A 19861-nucleotide genomic window follows, 5' to 3' on the forward strand; every position below is an offset into this window, starting at 1 on the left:
AAGTGTAAAGGGATAAAGAATATGTACATAAAGATATATGAATGAGTGATGGTACAGAACGGCATAGGCAAGATGCAGTAGATGGTATCGAGTACAGTATATACATATGAGATGAGTATGTAAACAAAGTGGCATAGTTTAAAGTGGCTAGTGTTACATGTATTACATAAAGATGCAGTAGATGATAGAGTATAGTATATACGTAGACATATGAGATGAATAATGTAGGGTTTGTAAACATTATATTAAGTAGCATTGTAGCAAGTGGCTAGTGATATATTTTACATCAATTCCCATTATTAAAGTGGCTGGAGTTGAGTCAGTGTGTTGGCAGCAGCCACTCAATGTTAGTGGTGGCAATTTCTTATGGATGGGTGTCCCTGTGCAAAGACCAAATCAGCGGAAATTTTAGAGCGCCACCTATAGTTTTTGATAAAACTCAAACTTTCATTAAAACACACATGCAAGGTACTGAATTAAAGCTACACTCGTTGTGAATCTAGCCACCAAGTCAGATTTGTAAAATGCTTTTCGGCAAAAGCATGAGAAGCTATTATCTGATAGCATGCACCCCCGCAAAATACCTGAACGACACCTAAACAAAAGATTTTGCGGTAGCCGGCGCTACACAAAACGCAGAAATTAAATATAAAACATTCATTACCTTTGACGAGCTTCTTTGTTGGCACTCTTATATATCCCATAAACATCACAATTGGGTCTTTTTCCCAATTAAATCAGTCATTGTATAGGTAAAATGTCATTTTATGAAGGCCGGTCTGATCCAGGAAAATTCCCCTTTACAAGACACAACGTCACTTTTTAAAATTACAAAAGTTGCCTATAAACTTTTACAAATCACTTCAAACTACTTTTCTAAACCAACTTTAGGTATTAATAAACGTTAATAATCTATCAAATTGATCACGGGGTGATCTGTATTCGATAGCAGCAAGTCTTGAAATCATCGTCCATGTTTTCACTTTCATAACATCCTGCGGTGCGCCCCAAGACAGGAAGTGCCTATACGTCATCTAACCAAGGATAAAACAGCCATGAAATGCCAGTACTGGAGACATCGTGTGGAAGCTGTAGGCATTCTAATGGGAGCCTCATTTATTTTCTGTCGCCTTAGACAATACATTGAGTTTTTGGTGAACAGTTTTCCCAGGGATTTTTACTCCTAAACACGTTCTGTTATAGCCACAGACACGATTTAACCAGTTTTAGAGACTTCAGAGTGTTTTCTATACACACATACTTATCATATGCATATACTATATTCCTGGCATGAGTAGCAGGACTTTGAAATGTTGCGCGATTTTTAACAAAAAGCTGCGAAAAGCTGCGAAAATTCGCATCATCCTTAACAGGTTTTAACAGTCTGATGGCCTTGAGATAGAAGCTGTTTTTCAGTCTCTCGGTCCCAGCTTTGATGCACCTGTACTGACCTCGCCTTCTGGATGATAGCGGGGTCAACAGGCAGTGGCTCGGGTGGTTGTTGTCCTTGATGATCTTTATGGCCTTCCTGTGACATCGGGTGGTGTAGGTGTCCTGGAGGGCAGGTAGTTTGCCCCCGGTGATGCGTTGTGCAGACCTCACTACCCTCTGGAGAGCCTTACGGTTGTGGGCAGAGCAGTTGCCGTACCAGGCGGTGATACAGCCCGCCAGGATGCTCTCGATTGTGCATCTGTAGAAGTTTGTGAGTGCTTTTGGTGACAAGCCGAATTTCTTCAGCCTCCTGAGGTTGAAGAGGCGCTGCTGCTCCTTCTTCACGATGCTGTCTGTGTAGGTGGACCAATTCAGTTTGTCTGTGATGTGTACGCCGAGGAACTTAAAACTTACTACCCTCTCCACTACTGTTCCATCGATGTGGATAGGGGGGTGTTCCCTCTGCTGTTTCCTGAAGTCCACAATCATCTTAGTTTTGCTGACGTTGAGTGCGAGGTTATTTTCCTGACACCACACTCCGAGGGCCCTCACCTCCTCCCTGTAGGCCGTCTCGTCGTTGTTGGTAATCAAGCCTACCACTGTTGTGTCGTCCGCAAACTTGATGATTGAGTTGGAGGCGTGCGTGGCTACGCAGTCGTGGGTGAACAGGGTGTACAGGAGAGGGCTCAGAACACACCCTTGTGGGGCCCCAGTGTTGATCAGCGGGGTGGAGATGTTACCTACCCTCACCACCTGGGGGAGGCCCGTCAGGAAGTCCAGTACCCAGTTGCACAGGGCGGGGTCGAGACCCAGGGTCTCGAGCTTGATGACGAGTTTGGAGGGTACTATGGTGTTAAATGCTGAGCTGTAGTCGATGAACAGCATTCTCACATAGGTATTCCTCTTGTCCAGATGGGTTAGGGCAGTGTGCAGTGTGGTTGAGATTGCATCGTCTGTGGACCTAGGTTACATGAGGTGTGCGACTATGATTCGGAAAAGACGCAAAAAACAAAGGCAGTTTTTTTTGCTGGACATCATTCACAAGTGATAGAGTAGATTCCATACACTTAGGTTGGAGTCATTAAAACTCGTTTCTCAACCACGCCACAAATTTCTATAGTTTTGGCAAGTCAGTTAAGACATCTACTTTGTGCATGACAAGTACTTTTTCCAACAATTGTTTAGACAGATTATTTCACTGTATCACAATTCCAGTGGGTCAGAAGTTTACATACACTACATACATGTACCTTTAAACAGCTTGGAAAATTCCAGAAAATGATGTCATGGCCTTAGAAGTTTCTGATAGGCTAATTGACATAATTTGAGTCAGTTTGAGCTGGATGTATTTCAAGGCCTACCTTCAAACTCAGTGCCTCTTTGCTTGACACCATTGGAAAATCAAAATAAATCAGCCAAGAACTCAGGAAAAAATATTGTAGACCTCCACAAGTCTGGTTCATCCTTGGGAGCAATTTCCAAACACCTTAAAGTACCACGTTCATCTGTACAAACAATAGTACGCAGGTATAAACACCATGGGACCAGGCAGCCGTCAATCCGCTCAGGGAGGAGATGCGTTCTGTCTCCTAGAGATAAATGTACTTTGATGCGAAAAGTGCAAATCAATCCCAGAACAACAGCAAAGGACCTTGTGAAGATGTTGGAGGAAACAAGTACAAAAGTATCTATATTCACAGGAAAACGAGTCCTATATTGACATACAATGAAAGGCCGCTTAGCAAGGAAGAAGCCACTGCTCCAAAACCACCACAAAAAGCCAGACTATGGTTTGCAACTGCACATGGGGACAAAGACCATACAATTTGGAGAAATGTCCCCTGGTCTGATGAAACAAAAATATAACTGTTTGGCCATAATGACCATTGTTATGTTTGGAGGAAAAAGGGGGAGGCTTGCAAGCCAAAGAATACCACCCCAACCGTGAAGCACGGGGGTGGCAGCATCATGTTGTGGGGGTGCTTTGCTGCAGGAGGGACTGGTGCACTTCACAAAATAGATGGCATCATGAGGAAAATAAATTATGTGGATATATTGAAGCAACATCTCAAGACATCAGTCAGGAAGTTGAAGCTTGGTCACAAATGGGTCTTCCAAATGGACAATGACCCCAAGCATACTTCCAAAGTTGTGACAAAATGGCTTAATGACAATGAAGTCAAGCTATTGGAGTGGCCATCACAAAGCTGTGACCTCAATCTTATAGAAAATGTGTGGGCAGAACTAAAAAAATGTTTGCAAGCAAGGAGGCCTATAAACCTGACTCAGTTACACCAGCTCTGTCAGGAGGAATGGGCCAAAATTCACCCAACTTATTGTGGGAAGCTTGTGTAAGGCTACCCAAAACATTTGACCCAAGTTAAGTAATTCAAAGGCAATACTTCCAAATACTTATTGAGTGTATGTAAACTTCTGACCCACTGGGAATGTGATAAAAGATGAAATAAATCACTACTATTATTCTGACATTTCATATCTTAAAATAAAGTGGTGATCCTAACTGACCAAAGACAGGGAATTTTTACAATAATTAAATGTCAGGAATTGTGAAAAAGTGAGTTTAAATATTTGTTTAAGGTGTATGTAAACTTCTGACTTCAAATGTATATAATTCACAAGTGATATTCTATTCTTGATCGAATCTTGTCTTTACATATAGTAAATAAGGTGTGAGAAATTTGTTTTGATTTAGAATGGACCATTACCATGCACCGGTCTTGAAACCAGTGTTCATTTTCATGCCAGCCAGATTGTTTATCTTCCAAACATGGCATAGCCTATGTGCTTAATATTAGGAAAGTTAAGAAATAAATATAGTAGGCCTAGCCTATAGAAAGCTGATGGGATCCTCCTCTCTTTAGTAGAGGCCATCACTCTGTTTTCTCCCGCAATTGCATAACCTACAGAAATGTTGCACAACATGAGCTCATGGGCTTTCATTTAGTGTTTGTTCAGATTTTCAAACACATTTGCATTGATGTCAAAGTGATTAGAGGGACAAGAGAGTGCTGAGTATGCCAGGCAGTCAGCAAGTTTGATAGGCTACTAATGATCAGCAGCAGCATCAGAGCTTGGAGAAGCCTAATTAACATGACTAAGCGGTCATGTGGAATTTGACTGTCTTCATGACTCCTGACCGCCGGAGTGGCGGTAATACGGTCACCGCAACAGCCCTGGCAGCAACTGCAAATTATACTAGTAACATTGTATTAACATGCAGTTTCTTAGTATTTTAGTAACTGCATAATAATTGTATTGTAAATGGGGTTGAGCAGTTTTTGTAATTATACAAGACGGATAGGGATTGTTCCTTATTCCACTTGTGTAACAGCAATTTGTGAATGGAGGGGAACAGACAGTCGAGGGAAAGGACATATTTTCGGGAATTAAAACGCAGCTCACGTGTTGTGTTCACTAGGGTAGCCTAGTGGTTAGAGCGTTGGACTAGTAACCGGAAGGTTGTGAGTTCAAACCCCCGAGCTGACAAGGTACAAATCTGTCGTTCTGCCCCTGAACTGGCAGTTAACCCACTGTTCCTAGGCCGTCATTGAAAATAAGAATTTGTTCTTAACTGACTTGCCTAGTTAAATAAAGGTTAAAAAATAATTTTAAAAAACAGGTCACTCACCACTCTCAGCTGCTCGCCAGCGCAGCAGCATGTTGAGGGAGCGTGTTTGTCCAAACGTGGCCTGGTTAGTGAGGTCATAAACCGAGTAGGTTCTCCGGTCCCCAAGCACCACAGCCTGGCTGAGCAGGGGAGTGGTTGGGCTCAGCTCAAACAGCTCTCCCTGTAGGGGAAATACAACAACACCTGCCTGCATAATTACCATAGAATAACACTTCTCCATAGTGTTGTCTGATGTTTTAGAGTTAACAAATCACACACATGCAAGCATTCATATACAAAGACAAATATTGATTCGCCAATCAATGAATTAACAATAATGCATATGCGCTCAAGAGTAAAATTGTCTGCCAACTGAATAAAATGTGGAGTTGGGTAAAGTTAACAGTCGTGTAAAGATGCAGACCTGAGGGTTGTCTGTGACATCCACGTACACTTTACTGGAGGAGGCCAGCGGGCAGGCTTCAGTCAGGGTGCGAGAGAACATCTTGAACAGGGACCACTCTGTCAAAAAACACCCAATAACCAACATCACCATTGTAACAACACATTCATCTTGGCCCCTTTTTGTATTTAAAAAAGGTATTGAACAGTCTTTTTCAAGGAGCACAGAAAGGTCCATGTTTGTACACCGCATTAGACATAAGCAACTTTTATATGAAAAGTTGTTCTTTATTTCTTTAATTTTATTGTTTCACTAACAGGTTTTGCAACTTTAAAAATGCACTTTAAATCAAGTTTGATTTTATTTGAAAAACATGCCCTTTTTGCTTTGTATCATCCAGCTAGAACACAAATCCACCTACCTGGGTTGTGGGGTATCCAAATGTTAATATCGTCCTTCTCTCATCACGGGATTTACAGTATTACCGTCTTAGTACACAAGGGGCACACATTTTTCTTTTTTAAAGACCACAGGGGGCGACCATTACCAGAAAGCTAAGAACATTTGAAAATAAACTAATTGCAAAGACAGGCAATCCAGCTCATAATGTCTATACAAGTGTAGGTAGGAGCCACCGAATGTAATGTTTGGTGAGTCTGGGCATTTTCAAACAAATATGAACGAGACACATTGTGCAAAAGAACAACGTTTTGATGCATGCTTGTCTGAAGGAAGAATAGTACTGGCTCTGGAGCAACATGTGTACACACTGAGTCTGTGTGGAGTCGCTATGGCCACAGGCCTGCCTGCTCTGCTCAGGGAAGAGGGGGAAGAAGCGGACGGGCCGAGAATGGATAGGGGAAAAAATAAACGCAAGGAAATCAAGATGGCAGCAGTGGCAATTGTACAGATAACTCATCCAAAGCGATTTGACTTCTCAAACACGGCAGAAAGATAAAACTATATGACGCCCAACCTCCTTATTAATTTAGCCACTTACTTAGCTAACTAGTAAGTTAAACCTAATACATAGCTGGACTTACGAGAAAGGTCAAATGAAGAACGCAATCTGCTTAATCTCCTAATTTATTACACTGCAGGTATTTGCTTAAAAAGCAAAAAATATTCAGATTTATTGAAAAACTTCAAATATTTGACAGTATTGAAAAACCATCCCGTATTTTTTCCCCAAATACCTCAGTATACAGTACATATATATATATATGATATCCCGTTCAAGCCTAGCACCTACATGAATCGGTGGAAGGTACGGTAGATTTTGGTGACACCGGTGTGTTTTAGCAATAGTGGGGTGAAATTGCTTATATCATTTTCACACTATCATGCAGACCCGAACCATACTGCGCTGGCTCTGTTATTTTCCTTTAAGTTTCCAGCAAATATATGGTGGATGCATAAACAGGCCAGTGCAGTACAGTTCGGCTCAGCTTAGGTGTGTGTGAAAGGGGTATAATATTGAATGCAAGAGACCTCTCACCTCGTTTGCCCTGGCCAGAGGTGTGCAGGTCGAACACCACATTCAGTGTCTGTCTCAGCTCCCACACTGTGGATTTGCACTTCCAGTCCTGAAACAACCGTAGAGTGTCATATCAAGGCTGGGGCTCATCAAAAGTGACAAGATTTCAAATGGGATTAGGATAGGAAGGAAAGATGTAACATGGAAGGAGAAACCAGTGGTTTTGTTTGAGACAATGAAGACCGTGAGACAATTAACGAAGATTCTCTATTCCTACACTCTTACATTAAAAAATGACTACGACCAACTACACTGAACAAAAATATGAACATGTAACGTGTTGGTCCCATTTTTCATGAGCTGAAATAAAATATCACAGAAATGTTCCATATGCACAAAAAGCTTATTTCATATCCCAAAATAAATATTCTCTCACTATAATACATTTGAATAGAAGGTAAACAAAAATAGATAGGTATTTTGCTTTCCATGGTAGCAAGATCTATCTATTTGTGGAAAGAATTCACACCGATTTAACTTTTTAGTCATATCCCAGGTTACCTATTTGCTTATGACCTTGCCTACACCTAGCGACTTGCTTTTTAAACGATGAGCAAAAAAATTACATTTTATTTGGAAAGGCAAGCCAGACAAAATTAAAATGGGCCCATTTATATAATTAATTTGAATTCGGAGGGCATTAGAACTCACACAAAAGTTATACTTAAATCAGAACTGGTTCTCTAGCAGATTAGTAAGAATGTCTCAACTTATGTTCAATAACGGCCTTTTTCCCTTAATTCAAATTAAAACCTCTCACATTCGGTTGTTTGAAAAGTAAATCTAAAAAAAAGTCCTCAACTGGCAGCTTCATTAAATAGTACCCGCAAAACACAAGTCTCAACGTCAACAGTGAAGCGGCGACTCTGTCCAGTGTCTGTGTTCTTTTGCCCATCTTAATCTTTTATTTTTATTGGCTAGTCTGACATATGGCTTTTTCTTTGCAACTCTGCCTAGAAGGCCAGCACCCCGGAGTCGCCTCTTCACTGTTGACATTGAGATTGGTGTTTTGCGAGTATTATTTAATGAAGTCTCAAACTAGACACTAATGTACTTGTCCTCTTGCTCAGTTGTGCACTGGGGCCTACCACACCTCTTTCTATTCTGGTTATTCATTTTCTCGCATGGAATAGCCTTCATTTCTCAAAACACGACTAGACTGACGAGTTTCAGAAGAAAGTTCTTTGTTTCGGGCCATTTTGAGCCTGTAATCAAACCCACAAATGCTGATGCTCCAGATACTCAACTAGTCAACAGATGGCCAGTTTTATTGCTTCTTTGTGTGTGTGTGTGTGTAAATAACACCAGTGAAAAGTTTGGACACGCCTACTCATTCAAGGGATTTTCTTTATCTTTACTACTTTCCACATTGTAGAATGATAGTGAAGATATCAGAACTATGAAATAACACACATGGAATATTGTAGTAACCAAAAAAAAGTGTCACACACACATACAGTCGAAGTCAGAAGTTTACATACACTTAGGTTGAAGTCATTAAAACTTGTTTTTCAACCACTCCACAAATTTCTTGTTAACAAACTATAGTTTTGGCAAGTCAGTTAGGACATCTACTTTGTGCATGACAATGACAAGATGTTTACAGACAGATTATTTCACTTAATCACAATTCCAGTGGGTCCGAAGTTTACATACACTAAGTTGACTGTGCCTTTAAACAGCTTGGAAAATTCCAGAAAATGATGTTATGGCTCTAGAAGCTTCTGACAGGCTAATTAACATAATTTGAGTCAATTGGAGGCGTGCTTGTGGATGTATTTCAAGGCCTACCTTCAAACTCAATGCCTCTTTGCTTGACATCATGGGAAAATCAAAAGTAATCAGCCAATACTTCAGAAAACATTGTAGACCTCCACAAGTCTGGTTCATCCTTGGGAGCAATTTCCAAACGCCTGAAGGTACCACATTCATCTGTACAAACAATAGTACGCAAGTATAAACACCATGGGACCACGCAGCTGTCAATCCACTCATGAAGGAGATGTGTTCTGTCTCCTAGAGATTCATGTACTTTGATGCGAAAAGTGCAAATCAACCCCAGAACAACAGCAAAGGACCTTGTGAAGATAGGTACAAAAGTATCTATATCCACAGTAAAACGAGTCCTATGTCAACTTAGCAAGGAAGAAGCCACTATCAGGTTGAGTGGCCTGCTCCAAAACCACCATAAAAAAGCCAGACTACTGTTTGCAACTGCACATGGGGACAAAGATCGTACTTTTTGGAGAAATGTCCTCTGGTCTGATGAAAAAGAAATAGAACTGTTTGGCCATAATGACCATTATGTTTGGAGGGAAAAGGGGGAGGCTTGCAAGCCAAAAAACACCATCCCAACCATGAAGCACTAGGGTGGCAGCATCATGTGCTTTGCTGCAGGAGGGACTGTCGCACTTCACAAAATAGATGGCATCATGAGGAAAGGAACTGATGTGGATATGTATTGAAGCAACATCTCAAGACATCAGTCAGGAAGTTAAAGCTTGGTCGCAAATGGGTCTTCCAAATGGAAAAGGACCCCCAAGCATACTTCCAAAGTTGTGGCAAAAAGGCTTAAGGACAACAAAGTCAAGCTATTGGAGTGGCCATCACAAAGCCCTGACCTCAATCCTATATTAAATTTGTGGGCAGAACTGAAAAAGCGTGTGCGAGCAAGGAGGCCCACAAACCTGACTCAGTTACACCAGCTCTGTCAGGAGGATTGGGACAAAATTCACCCAACTTATTGTGGGAAGCTTGAGGAAGACTACCCGAAACATTTGACCCAAGTTAAACAATTTAAAAGACAATGCTACCAAATACTAATTGCATGTATGTAAACCTCTGACCCACTGTGAATGTGATTAAAGAAATAAAAGCTGAAATAAAAAAATATATATCTACTATTATTCTGACATTTCAGATTCTTAAAATAAAGTGGTGATCCTAACTAACCTAAGACAGGGAATTTTTACTTGGATTAAATGTCAAGAATTGTTAAAAACGGAGTTTAAATGTATTTGGCTAAGATGTATGTAAACTTCCGACTTCAACTATAATATACAGTATATCACAAACGTGAGTACACCCCACAAATTTTGTAAATATTTTAGTATATCTTTTCATGTGACAACACTGAAGAAATGACACTTTGCTACAATGTAAAGTAGTGAGTGTACAGCTTGTATAACAGTGTAAATTTGCTGTCCCCTCAAAATAACTCAACACACAGCCATTAATGTCTAAACCGCTGGCAACAAAAGTGAGTACAGCCCTAAGTGAAAATGTCCAAATTGGGCCCAAAGTGTCAATATTTTGTGTGGCCACCATCATTTTCCAGCACTGCCTTAACTCTCTTGGGCATGGAGTTCACCAGAGCTTCACAGGTTGCCACTGGAGTCCTCTTCCACGCCTCCATGACGACATCCCGGAGCTGGTGGAAGTTAGAGACCTTGCACTCCTCCACCTTCCGTTTGAGGATGCCCCACAGATGCTCAATAGGGTTTAGGTCTGGAGACATGCTTGGCCAGTCCATCACCTTTACCCTCAGCTACTTTAGCAAGGCAGTGGTCGTCTTGGAGGTGTGTTTGGGGTCATTATCATGTTGGAATACTGCCCTGCGGCCCAGTCTCCGAAGGGAGGGGATCATGCTCTGCTTCAGTATGTCACAGTACATGTTGGCATTCATGGTTCCCTCAATGAACTGTAGCTCCCCAGTGCCGGCAGCACTCATGCAGCCCCAGAACATGACACTCCCACCACCATGCTTGACTGTAGGCAAGACACACTTGTCTTTGTACTCCTCACCTGGTTGTCGCCACAAACGCTTGACACCATCTGAACCAAATAAGTTTCTTGGTCTCATCAGACCACAGGACATGGTTCCAGTAATCCATGTCCTTAGTCTGCTTGTCTTCAGCAAACTGTTTGCGGGCTTTCTTGTGCATCATCTTTAGAAGAGGCTTCCTTCTGGGACGACAGCCATGCAGACCAATTTGATGCAGTGTACGGCGTATGGTCTGATCACTGACAGGCTGACCCCCCACCCCTTCAACCTCTGCAGCAATGCTGGCAGCACTCATACGTCTATTTCCCAAAGACAACTTCTGGATATGACGCTGAGCACGTGCACTTAACTTCTTTGGTCGACCATGGCAAGGCCTGTTCTGAGTGGAACCTGTCCAGTTAAACCGCTGTATGGTCTTGGCCACCGTGCTGCAGCTCAGTTTCAGGGTCTTGGCAATCTTCTTATATCCCAGGCCATCTTTATGTAGAGCAACAATTATTTTTTTGCAGATCCTCAGAGAGTTCTTTGCCATGAGGTGCCATGTTGAACTTCCAGTGACCAGTCAGTATGAGGGAGTGTGAGAACGATGACACCAAATTTAACACACCTGCTCCCCATTCACACCGGAGACCTTGTAACACTAACGAGTCACATGACACCAGGGAGGGAAATGGCTAATTTGGCCCAATTTGGACATTTTCATGGGGTGTACTCACTTTTGTTGCCAGCGGTTTAGCAAATTTACACTGTTATACAAGCTGTACACTCACCACTTTACATTGTAGCAAAGTGTCATTTCTTCAGTGTTGTCACATGAAAGGATTTATTCAAATATTTACAAAAATGCGAGGGGTGTACTCACTTTTGTGATATACTGTGTGTGCCTAATATATATATATATATATATATATATATATATATATATATATATATATATATATATATGCTGTGTGTGTATATATATATACACACACAGCAAAAAAAGGAACGTCCACTCACTGTCAACTGCATTTATTTTCAGCAAAATTGACATGTGTAAATATTTGCATGAACATAACATGATTCAACAACTGAGACAGACTGAACATGTCCCACAGACACGTGACTAACAGAAATTGAATAATGTGTCCCTGGACAAAGGGGGAGGGAGGTCAAAACCAAAAGTAACAGTCAGCATCTGGTGTGGACACCAACTACATTCAGTACTGCAGTGCATCTCCTCCTCATGGACTGCACAATATTTGCCAGTTTTTGCTGTGAGATGTTACCCCCCCTCTTCCACCAAGGCACCTGCAAGTTCCCGGACATTTCTGGGGGGAATGGCCCTAGCCCTCAACCTCCGATCCAACAGGTCCCAGGCGTGCTCAATGGGATTGAGATCCGGGCTCTTCGTTGGCCATGGCAGAACACTGACATTCCTGTCTTGCAGCAAATCACGCACAGAATTAGAAGTACGGCTGGTGGCATTGTCATGCTGGAGGGTCATGTCAGGATGAGCCTGAAGGAAGAGTACCACATGAGGGAGGAGGATGTCTTCCCTGGGCCGCACAGCTTTAAGATTGCCTGCAATGACAACAAGCTCCGTCCGATGATGCTGTGACACACTGCCCCAGACCATGATGGACCCTCCACCTCCAAATCGATCCCGCTCCAAAGTACAGGCCTCAGTGTAACGCTCATTCCTTCAACGATAAACACGAATGCCGTACAACAGGCCTACAAGCCCTCAGTCCAGCCTCTCTCGGCCTATCCCTCCATCAGTCTGAGCACTGATGGAGGGATTGTGTGTTCCTGGTGTAACTCGGACAGTTATTGTTGCCATCCTGTACCTGTCCCGCAGGTGTAATGTTTGGATGTACCGATCCTGTGCGGGTGTTGTTACACGTGGTCTGCCACTGCGAGGATGATCAGCTGTCCGTCCTGTCTCCCTGTAGCTCTGTCTTAGGCGTCACACAGTACGGACATGGCAATTTATTGGCCAATCCTGCAGTCCTCATTGCAGCATGGCCCAAGGCACATTCACACAGATGAGCAGGGACCTTGGACATCTTTTTTTTGGTGTTTTTCAGAGTCAGTAGAAAGGCCTCTTCAGTGTCCTAAGTTTTCATAACTGTGACCTTAATTGCATACAGTCTGTAAGCTGTTAGTGCCTTAACGACCGTTCCACAGGTGCATGTTCATTCATTGTTTATGGTTCATTGAACAAGCATGAGAAACAGTGTTAAAACCCTTTACAATTAAAGATCTGGGAAGTTATTTTGATTTTTACAAATGATCTTTGAAAGACAGGGTCCTGAAAAAGGGACGTTTCTTTTTTTGCTGAGTTTATGTGTGTGTATATATATATATTTGTCATTATGGGGTATTGCGTTTAGATTGATGAGGTGTTCTAAAACTTTTGACTGGTAGTGTATGTGCACTACAAACTGTATTACCTGACACACAGGTCTGAAGTGTAGAGCCTGGGAGTGGAAGCTGCTGTGGAAGAGTTTCTCAGACTTCATCAGGACTGCCAGACCAGCCTAGTGGAAGGAGGGGCAACATGAATGACATGGTTAATCACCACACACACAAAGTTAACTACAAGAAATTGATAACAAAAATAACCACCCAAAGCGAAACACATAAGCCAAGAAGGAAGCCATTGCACTCATAGGAGTTATGACAGACTTCAGATGTATTGTACAAAAGTCTAAAAGCTTTGGCTAGATGCAACTTTCATAAGAGCATCAAACATAAGACAGACAGGTACCTTGGAGCCACAGGGGAGGAGTTTCTTCCACGGAGTCAGGTTCTCAGTACAGACGATCTCCCGCGGCAACACAGCATAGCGGAGGAAGCGCTGGTCTGTTACTGATTAGAGGATACAAAGAAGGTACATGAAACGACAAAAATCAACAGACAAGACATTATGGAGAGTCACACATCACAACTGTAGTGTCTCACATCTTTAACTCACTTCTTTGAGAATCCTTTTGAGTACATATGACAAAAATATGGCTGTTCTAAAGCACTGCCCTCTGTTCAGGAGTAGGATTCATACCCCACCAGGGCTGGTAAGATTGCAGGCTTATATTCTAGCCAAGATGCACACCTGAATATGACTAGTTAGGTAGTTGAATGGGGTGTTTAACCGCTTGGCTTGAGTAAAAACTCCCCCCGAACCAGACATAGGATTTCCCACCCCTGCTGTAAAGACTAAAGGCATTGTCTTTTCAGTTTGCCATAACAACAAAGCATTGGTTGGCACCGGATCATTATTCATGGTCACACCGTAGAAGTCTTCCTTTACTGGACAATTACAGATGGTACCTCTGTTTCACTCTGGTGCTTCATGAGCACTGCTCTCAGTTCAGAGGTAGGCGAGCTACTGTAGAGACTGTTGAGTGTGAGGAAACATACCGTTGCCCAAGCCAAGAGGTTTGAAGGAGGCACTGGGCTGCACCGTGTTGGTGGAGTCAATGAAGTTCAGGGAGGCACAGAAGATCCCTGAGAGAACGTTGGTCAGCTCCTTCCAGGCACCGTCCACACTATAAGACGAAGGATCAAACGAAGGGTACAGTTACAGGGCCTTCAGAAATAATTCACACCTTGTTTTTTTCTTCCACATTTTGTTGTGTTACAGCCTGAATTTAAAATTGAAATTGTGTCACTGATCTACATACAATACCCCATAATGTCAAAGTGGAATTGTGTTTTTATAAATGTTTACATATTAATGTAAAAAATGAAAAGCTGAAATGTCTTCAGCCAATAAGTACTCAACCCTTTTGATATGGCAAGCCTAAAGTTCAGGAGTATAAATGTTCTTAACAAGTCACGTAATAAGTTGCATGGATTCACTATGTGCAAAAATAGTGTTTAACATGTTTAAAATCACTACCCTACTGGTTTACCCCACACATACAATTATCTTTAAGGTTCAAGGTGAACAGCACAGATTCAACTACAAAGACCAGGGAGGTTGTCCTATCGTTCGCAAACAAGGGCACTTACTTAGAAGGGAGATGGATTAAAAGAAAAAGCAGACATTGAATATCCCTTTGAGCATGGTGCAGTTATTCATTTTACACTTTGGATGGTGTAACAATACGCCCAGTCACTACAAAGACATAGGCGACCGTCCTAAATCAGTTGCTGGAAAGGAAGGAAACCACTCAGGGATTTCACCAGGAGGCCAATGGGGATTTTAAAACAGCTAAAACATGACTCTGACAAAAGATAATGGAGGATGGATCAACAAAATTGTAGTTAAGCCTACTCCACGATACTAAAATAAAGGAGAGTGAAAAGAAGGAAGCCTGTACAGAATACAAATATTAAAAAATATGCATATTGTTTGCAATAAGGCACTAAAGTAAGACTGAAAAAAATGTGACAAAGAAATTAACTTTATGTCCTGGATACAAAGCATTATGTTTAGGACAAATCCAACAACACATGAAAGCTTTTTTAGGATAAAAAGAAACAGAATAGAGCTAAGCACAGGCAAAATCCTAGAGGAAAACCTGGTTCAGTCTGCTTTCCAACAGACACTGGGTGATAAATTAATCTTTCAGCAGGACAATAACCTAGAACACAATACACTGGAGTTGCTGAGCAAGTTGACATTGAATGTTCCTGAGTTATAGTTTACTTTAAAAAAAAAAGTATTGAAAATATATGGCAAGACTTAAACATGTCTGTCTAGCAACGACCAACAACTAACTTGACAGAGCTTGACACTTTTAAAAATAATAAAATGGGCTAATATTGTACAATCCAAGTGTGCAAAGCTCTCAGACTTACCAGAAAGAATCACAGCTGTAAACGCTGCCAAAGGTGATTTAACACAAACGATATAAATCAAGATAGTGAAGATAATTATTTGGTGTAAATCATTGACAAAAAAAAAACATTTTAATCCCACTTTGTAACAACAAAATGTGTAAAAATTCAAGGGGTGTGAATACTTTCTGAAGGCACTGGATCATTCACATCAGTGGACATTCACTTTAATAGACAACTCGATCACTTTTAATGCCCATATAGTTTGGGAGAATGGTAGTATCTGCAACCAGCCACCAGATAGACATGCCTGTCAAATGTTGCGATATGTTCATGGGCGAAGACTCAATGGAGCAAATAATAGCGGTACCTGCGGTCATACTTTACAAAATGGGTGAGACTACAGGGTCGTTCCATATGATTTCAACCACTTTCGGACAGCACCCCTTTTGATTTGGACGAAACCTTCCATACATGTTTGCCCATGGTAGAAGTAGTCAGAAAGGGACTTTTTGGAACTGAATGCCAAAACAGTCAGGAGATAGAGGTGCTCAAATTTGAACCATTTTGCATACCCCACCATGATTCATCAACAGTGTCTTCATCACTGGAAAATAGAAATGGTTGAGTTTGACATCCATTTGAAGTCACTTTCTGACAACTTCATCCGTGGGACAAAATGTATGAAAGGTTTCATTCAAATCTAAAGGGGGTACAGTCGAAAAGTGATTAACATCATATGAACAAGCCTAGAGCCACACAGATGTATTCATACAGCCCCTGTTGACACCAGAACCGACTAACAATGATTCAACAGATCCAAAGCTACTCCATTATCTTCTACAATAAAGAACGTGAACTTGTAGGGATAAATAAATACACAGTTATATTATATGTACTCACTCAGTGACAGTGTCCTGGAACCATACCCACAGTTCAGCACCAGGGGGCGATGGTAGGAATGGCTGGCCCCACTGCATGGTCCTCCAGTAGCCCTGAGTGAAGGAGATGTGGAGCTCACGCACAGAGAACTTTGAAATCACCTGGCCCAGCGACTTTGGGAAGAGTCGGTAGTGGGAGACTGAAAATGAACATTTGGGAGGAAACAGTGAGTTTCATAGAACACTAATATGTTGACTTGATATGTCGTTCATAAAATCCATCCTTGAGTTTAGGGGTGTGCACGTACCAGATCTAGGCCTATAATCTCCCAAAAGTGTGCACTGGACAGTGGACATACCTCATACAAATTAGGCCTAGGTCCTATGTACTGATGACAATGAATGCACGTCTAGTCAACATAGCACAGCAGCAATAAGACACCTGGTTCAACTATTCAACTTATCAAGCCCTTGACTGGTTGAATAAAATGTTTAGTGCTGGGCTGGAACAAAAGCCTGCTCTGTGAGTCTACAGGACCATGACGAATTCAGTGGAGGCTGCTGAGGGGAGGACGGCTCATAATAATGGCTGTAACGGAGCGGAAGGAATGGCATCAAACACCTGGAAACCATGTCTTCCATACCATTTCACTTACTCTGCTCCTGCCCTTACCACGAGCCTGTCCTCCCCAATTAAGATGCCACCAACCTCCTGTGCTGGATATGCACTGACGACTGGTGGTGTCCCTGTGTGACTACTTGATAAATTATGTGATTGACCCACGCATCATATTGAACCACAATATTTACCTTTACTTCCTCGTAAGAAGTCTGTATCCCACATGGTGCGGAACTGGAAGCTGGCATAGATATCCCCAGAATGCAATGGTCTGATCACCAACTCTTCCTGAAACTGATCTTTTGCGGGCGTTGGTGGAGGGACGTCTGGGGTTTGCATGGTGTCAGGGACATGGTCAGCTTCTTTGACCTCGGTAGCCTCCCATTGCCTCTCCTCTTCCGCTGCCTCTTGGGTTTGGTCTTTTGCATACGGTGCTGGACGACTGTCGAGGTTTTGCATGGTATCATGGACATGGTCAGCCTTGTTGTCGCTGGGGGCATCTGCGGGATTCGTTTCGGTCTCCCATTGCCTCTCCTCTTCAGCGGCCTGGGTTTGGTCCTCGGTTTTAGTTGATCGCAGTGACGCGCCTATATTCGCCTTCGGTGCAATATCAACGGCCACGCTTTCAGCATCTTTCACGTGATTTGTATCTTCTATGTCCGCTCTAACAAACACATATGTTAATCCACAAAGAACGAACACCAGCATAAAAATATTGCACCTGTGCGCTGCCATTTTTCCGATTGCTGAACAATCAGCGTGCCATTAGCAACACTAAAAAAGTACTTCCGGCTCACGAAATAGCGAGATGTTTCAAAATAAAACTCCCCTACGTAATAATAGAAAGGTGTCAATAACCTGTATCTATTCATGATATATGGAAATAATTGTCTAAAGATTAATGAAGCATATTTGTTTATATTTATGTGACATTTGCATTACATTTGGGTTTTCAAATAAATGCCCCAAATGAATCACTTTATATGTAACACATATTAACTTAAAAGAGAAAAAACTATTATTATATTACTAAATTATGGGTGCCACAGTAAACGTATTTTGGGGAATACTAAGTAGGGTCTGTAGAATGTATGTATATATGGTGTCATTTCATGGGGCCGAATAATACGGAGTGTTGCTGGCCAGTGCATGGATACTGTTTGGGGGGATGCTCAAGATGGCGGCATGACATTTCCAGCTGAGGATCAATTTTAGGGTTTTCTCACAAGGTTTATAGTGTTAGACTGCAGTTGAAATTTGTTTTTTTCACAAAAATAATTAATTAATCAAACTGTAATTAATCAAACTTTTGAAGATTTCCAATGAACAAGCTAACGTTGTGGCGGCAGGGTAGCCTAGTGGTTAGAGTGTTGGACTAGTAACTGAAAGGTTGCTATATCAAATCCCCGAGCTGACAAGGTACAACTGTCGTTCTGCTCCTGAACAGCCAGTTAACCCACTGTTCCTAGGCAGTCATTGAACATAAGAATTTGTTCTTAACTGACTTGCCTAGTTAAATAAAGGTAAAATAAAAAACGTTAGTTATCAAAAAGTTTCAGCGTGTGTAGTTAAGTAAGCCTGCTAATGTCTTCATAGCTAGTAGCATGGAGTCAGGACATGACCAAACTGTTGCTGAGATAATGGATGTTGAAACTTCCAAAGAGAAAAGATGCATTGTTGAAACATACTCATATGCTTGCAGTGTAAAAAAGGGGATGAATTGACAAAGAAAAAACTTGTTTGTAGAAATTTTTGCAAATGTATTAAAAATGAAAATATAACATTTACAGTTGAAGTCCGAAGTTTACATAGAGCTTAGCTAAATACTGTACATTTAAACTCAGTTTTTCACAATTCCTGACATTTAATCCTACTAAAAATTCCCTGTTTTAGGTCAGTTAGGATCACCACTTTAAGAATGTGAAATGTCAGAATAATAAGAGAGTGGTTTATTTCAGCTTTTATTTCTTTCATCACATTCCCAGTGGGTCAGAAGTTTACATACACTCAATTAGTATTTGTTAGCATTGCCTTTAAATTGTTTAACTTGGGTCAAATGTTTTGGGTAGCCTTCCACAAGCTTCCCACAATAAATTGGGTGAATTTTGGCCCATTCCCCCTGACAGAGCTAGTGTAACTGAGTCAGGTTTGTAGGCCTTCTTGCTCGCACATCCCTTTTTCTGTTCTGCACACAAATGTTCTATAGGATTGAGGTCAGGGCTTTGTGATGGACACTCCAATACCTTGACTTTGTTGTCCTTAAGCCATGTTGCCACAACTTTGGATGTATGCTTGTGGTCATTGTACATTTGGAAGACCCATTTGCGACCAAGATGTTGCTTCAATATATCCACATATTTTCATATCTATTTTGTGAATTGCACCAGTCCCTCCTGCAGCAAAGCACCCCCACAACATGATGCTGCCACCCCCGTGCTTCACAGTTGGGATGGTGTTCATCGACTTGCAAGCATCCCCTTTTTCCTCAAAACATAATTTAAGTCAATTGGAGGTGTACCTGATGGTCATTATGGCTAAACAGTTCTATTTTTGTTTCATCAGACCAGAGGATATTTCTCCAAAAAGTATGATCTTTGTCCTCATGCAAAACGTAGTATGGCTTTTTTTATGGCGGTTTTGGAGCAGTTGCTTCTTCCTTGCTGAGTGGCCTTTCAGGTTATGTCGATATAGGACTCCTTTTACTGTGAATATAGATAAATCTGTACCTGTTTCCTCCAGCATCTTCGCAAGGTCCTTTGCTGTTGTTCTGGGATTGATTTGCACATTTCGCACCAAAGTGCTTTCATCTCT

At 41.6% G+C, this 19861-nt stretch overlaps 1 protein-coding gene across 1 annotated transcript in view; it reads right to left on the reverse strand.

Moving 5' to 3' along the window:
• The window catches only part of LOC124046160 (GPI transamidase component PIG-T-like), a 36946-nt gene extending 19115 nt beyond the window's left edge, over positions 1-17831 (reverse strand). The window contains exons 1-8 of the mRNA XM_046366233.1: positions 17242-17831; positions 16454-16631; positions 14186-14313; positions 13536-13636; positions 13219-13305; positions 6961-7048; positions 5484-5581; positions 5081-5240 (exon numbers count right to left, since the gene is read on the reverse strand). Coding sequence (XP_046222189.1) covers positions 5081-5240; positions 5484-5581; positions 6961-7048; positions 13219-13305; positions 13536-13636; positions 14186-14313; positions 16454-16631; positions 17242-17785 — 1384 coding nt within the window. The 5' untranslated portion in view covers positions 17786-17831. The remainder of the gene's footprint in view (positions 1-5080; positions 5241-5483; positions 5582-6960; positions 7049-13218; positions 13306-13535; positions 13637-14185; positions 14314-16453; positions 16632-17241) is intronic.
• Between the last annotated feature and the right edge of the window lie 2030 nt (positions 17832-19861).

Source organism: Oncorhynchus gorbuscha, linkage group LG10 (genome assembly GCF_021184085.1).
Source record: "Oncorhynchus gorbuscha isolate QuinsamMale2020 ecotype Even-year linkage group LG10, OgorEven_v1.0, whole genome shotgun sequence".
In the NCBI taxonomy this organism is placed as follows: domain Eukaryota; kingdom Metazoa; phylum Chordata; class Actinopteri; order Salmoniformes; family Salmonidae; genus Oncorhynchus; species Oncorhynchus gorbuscha.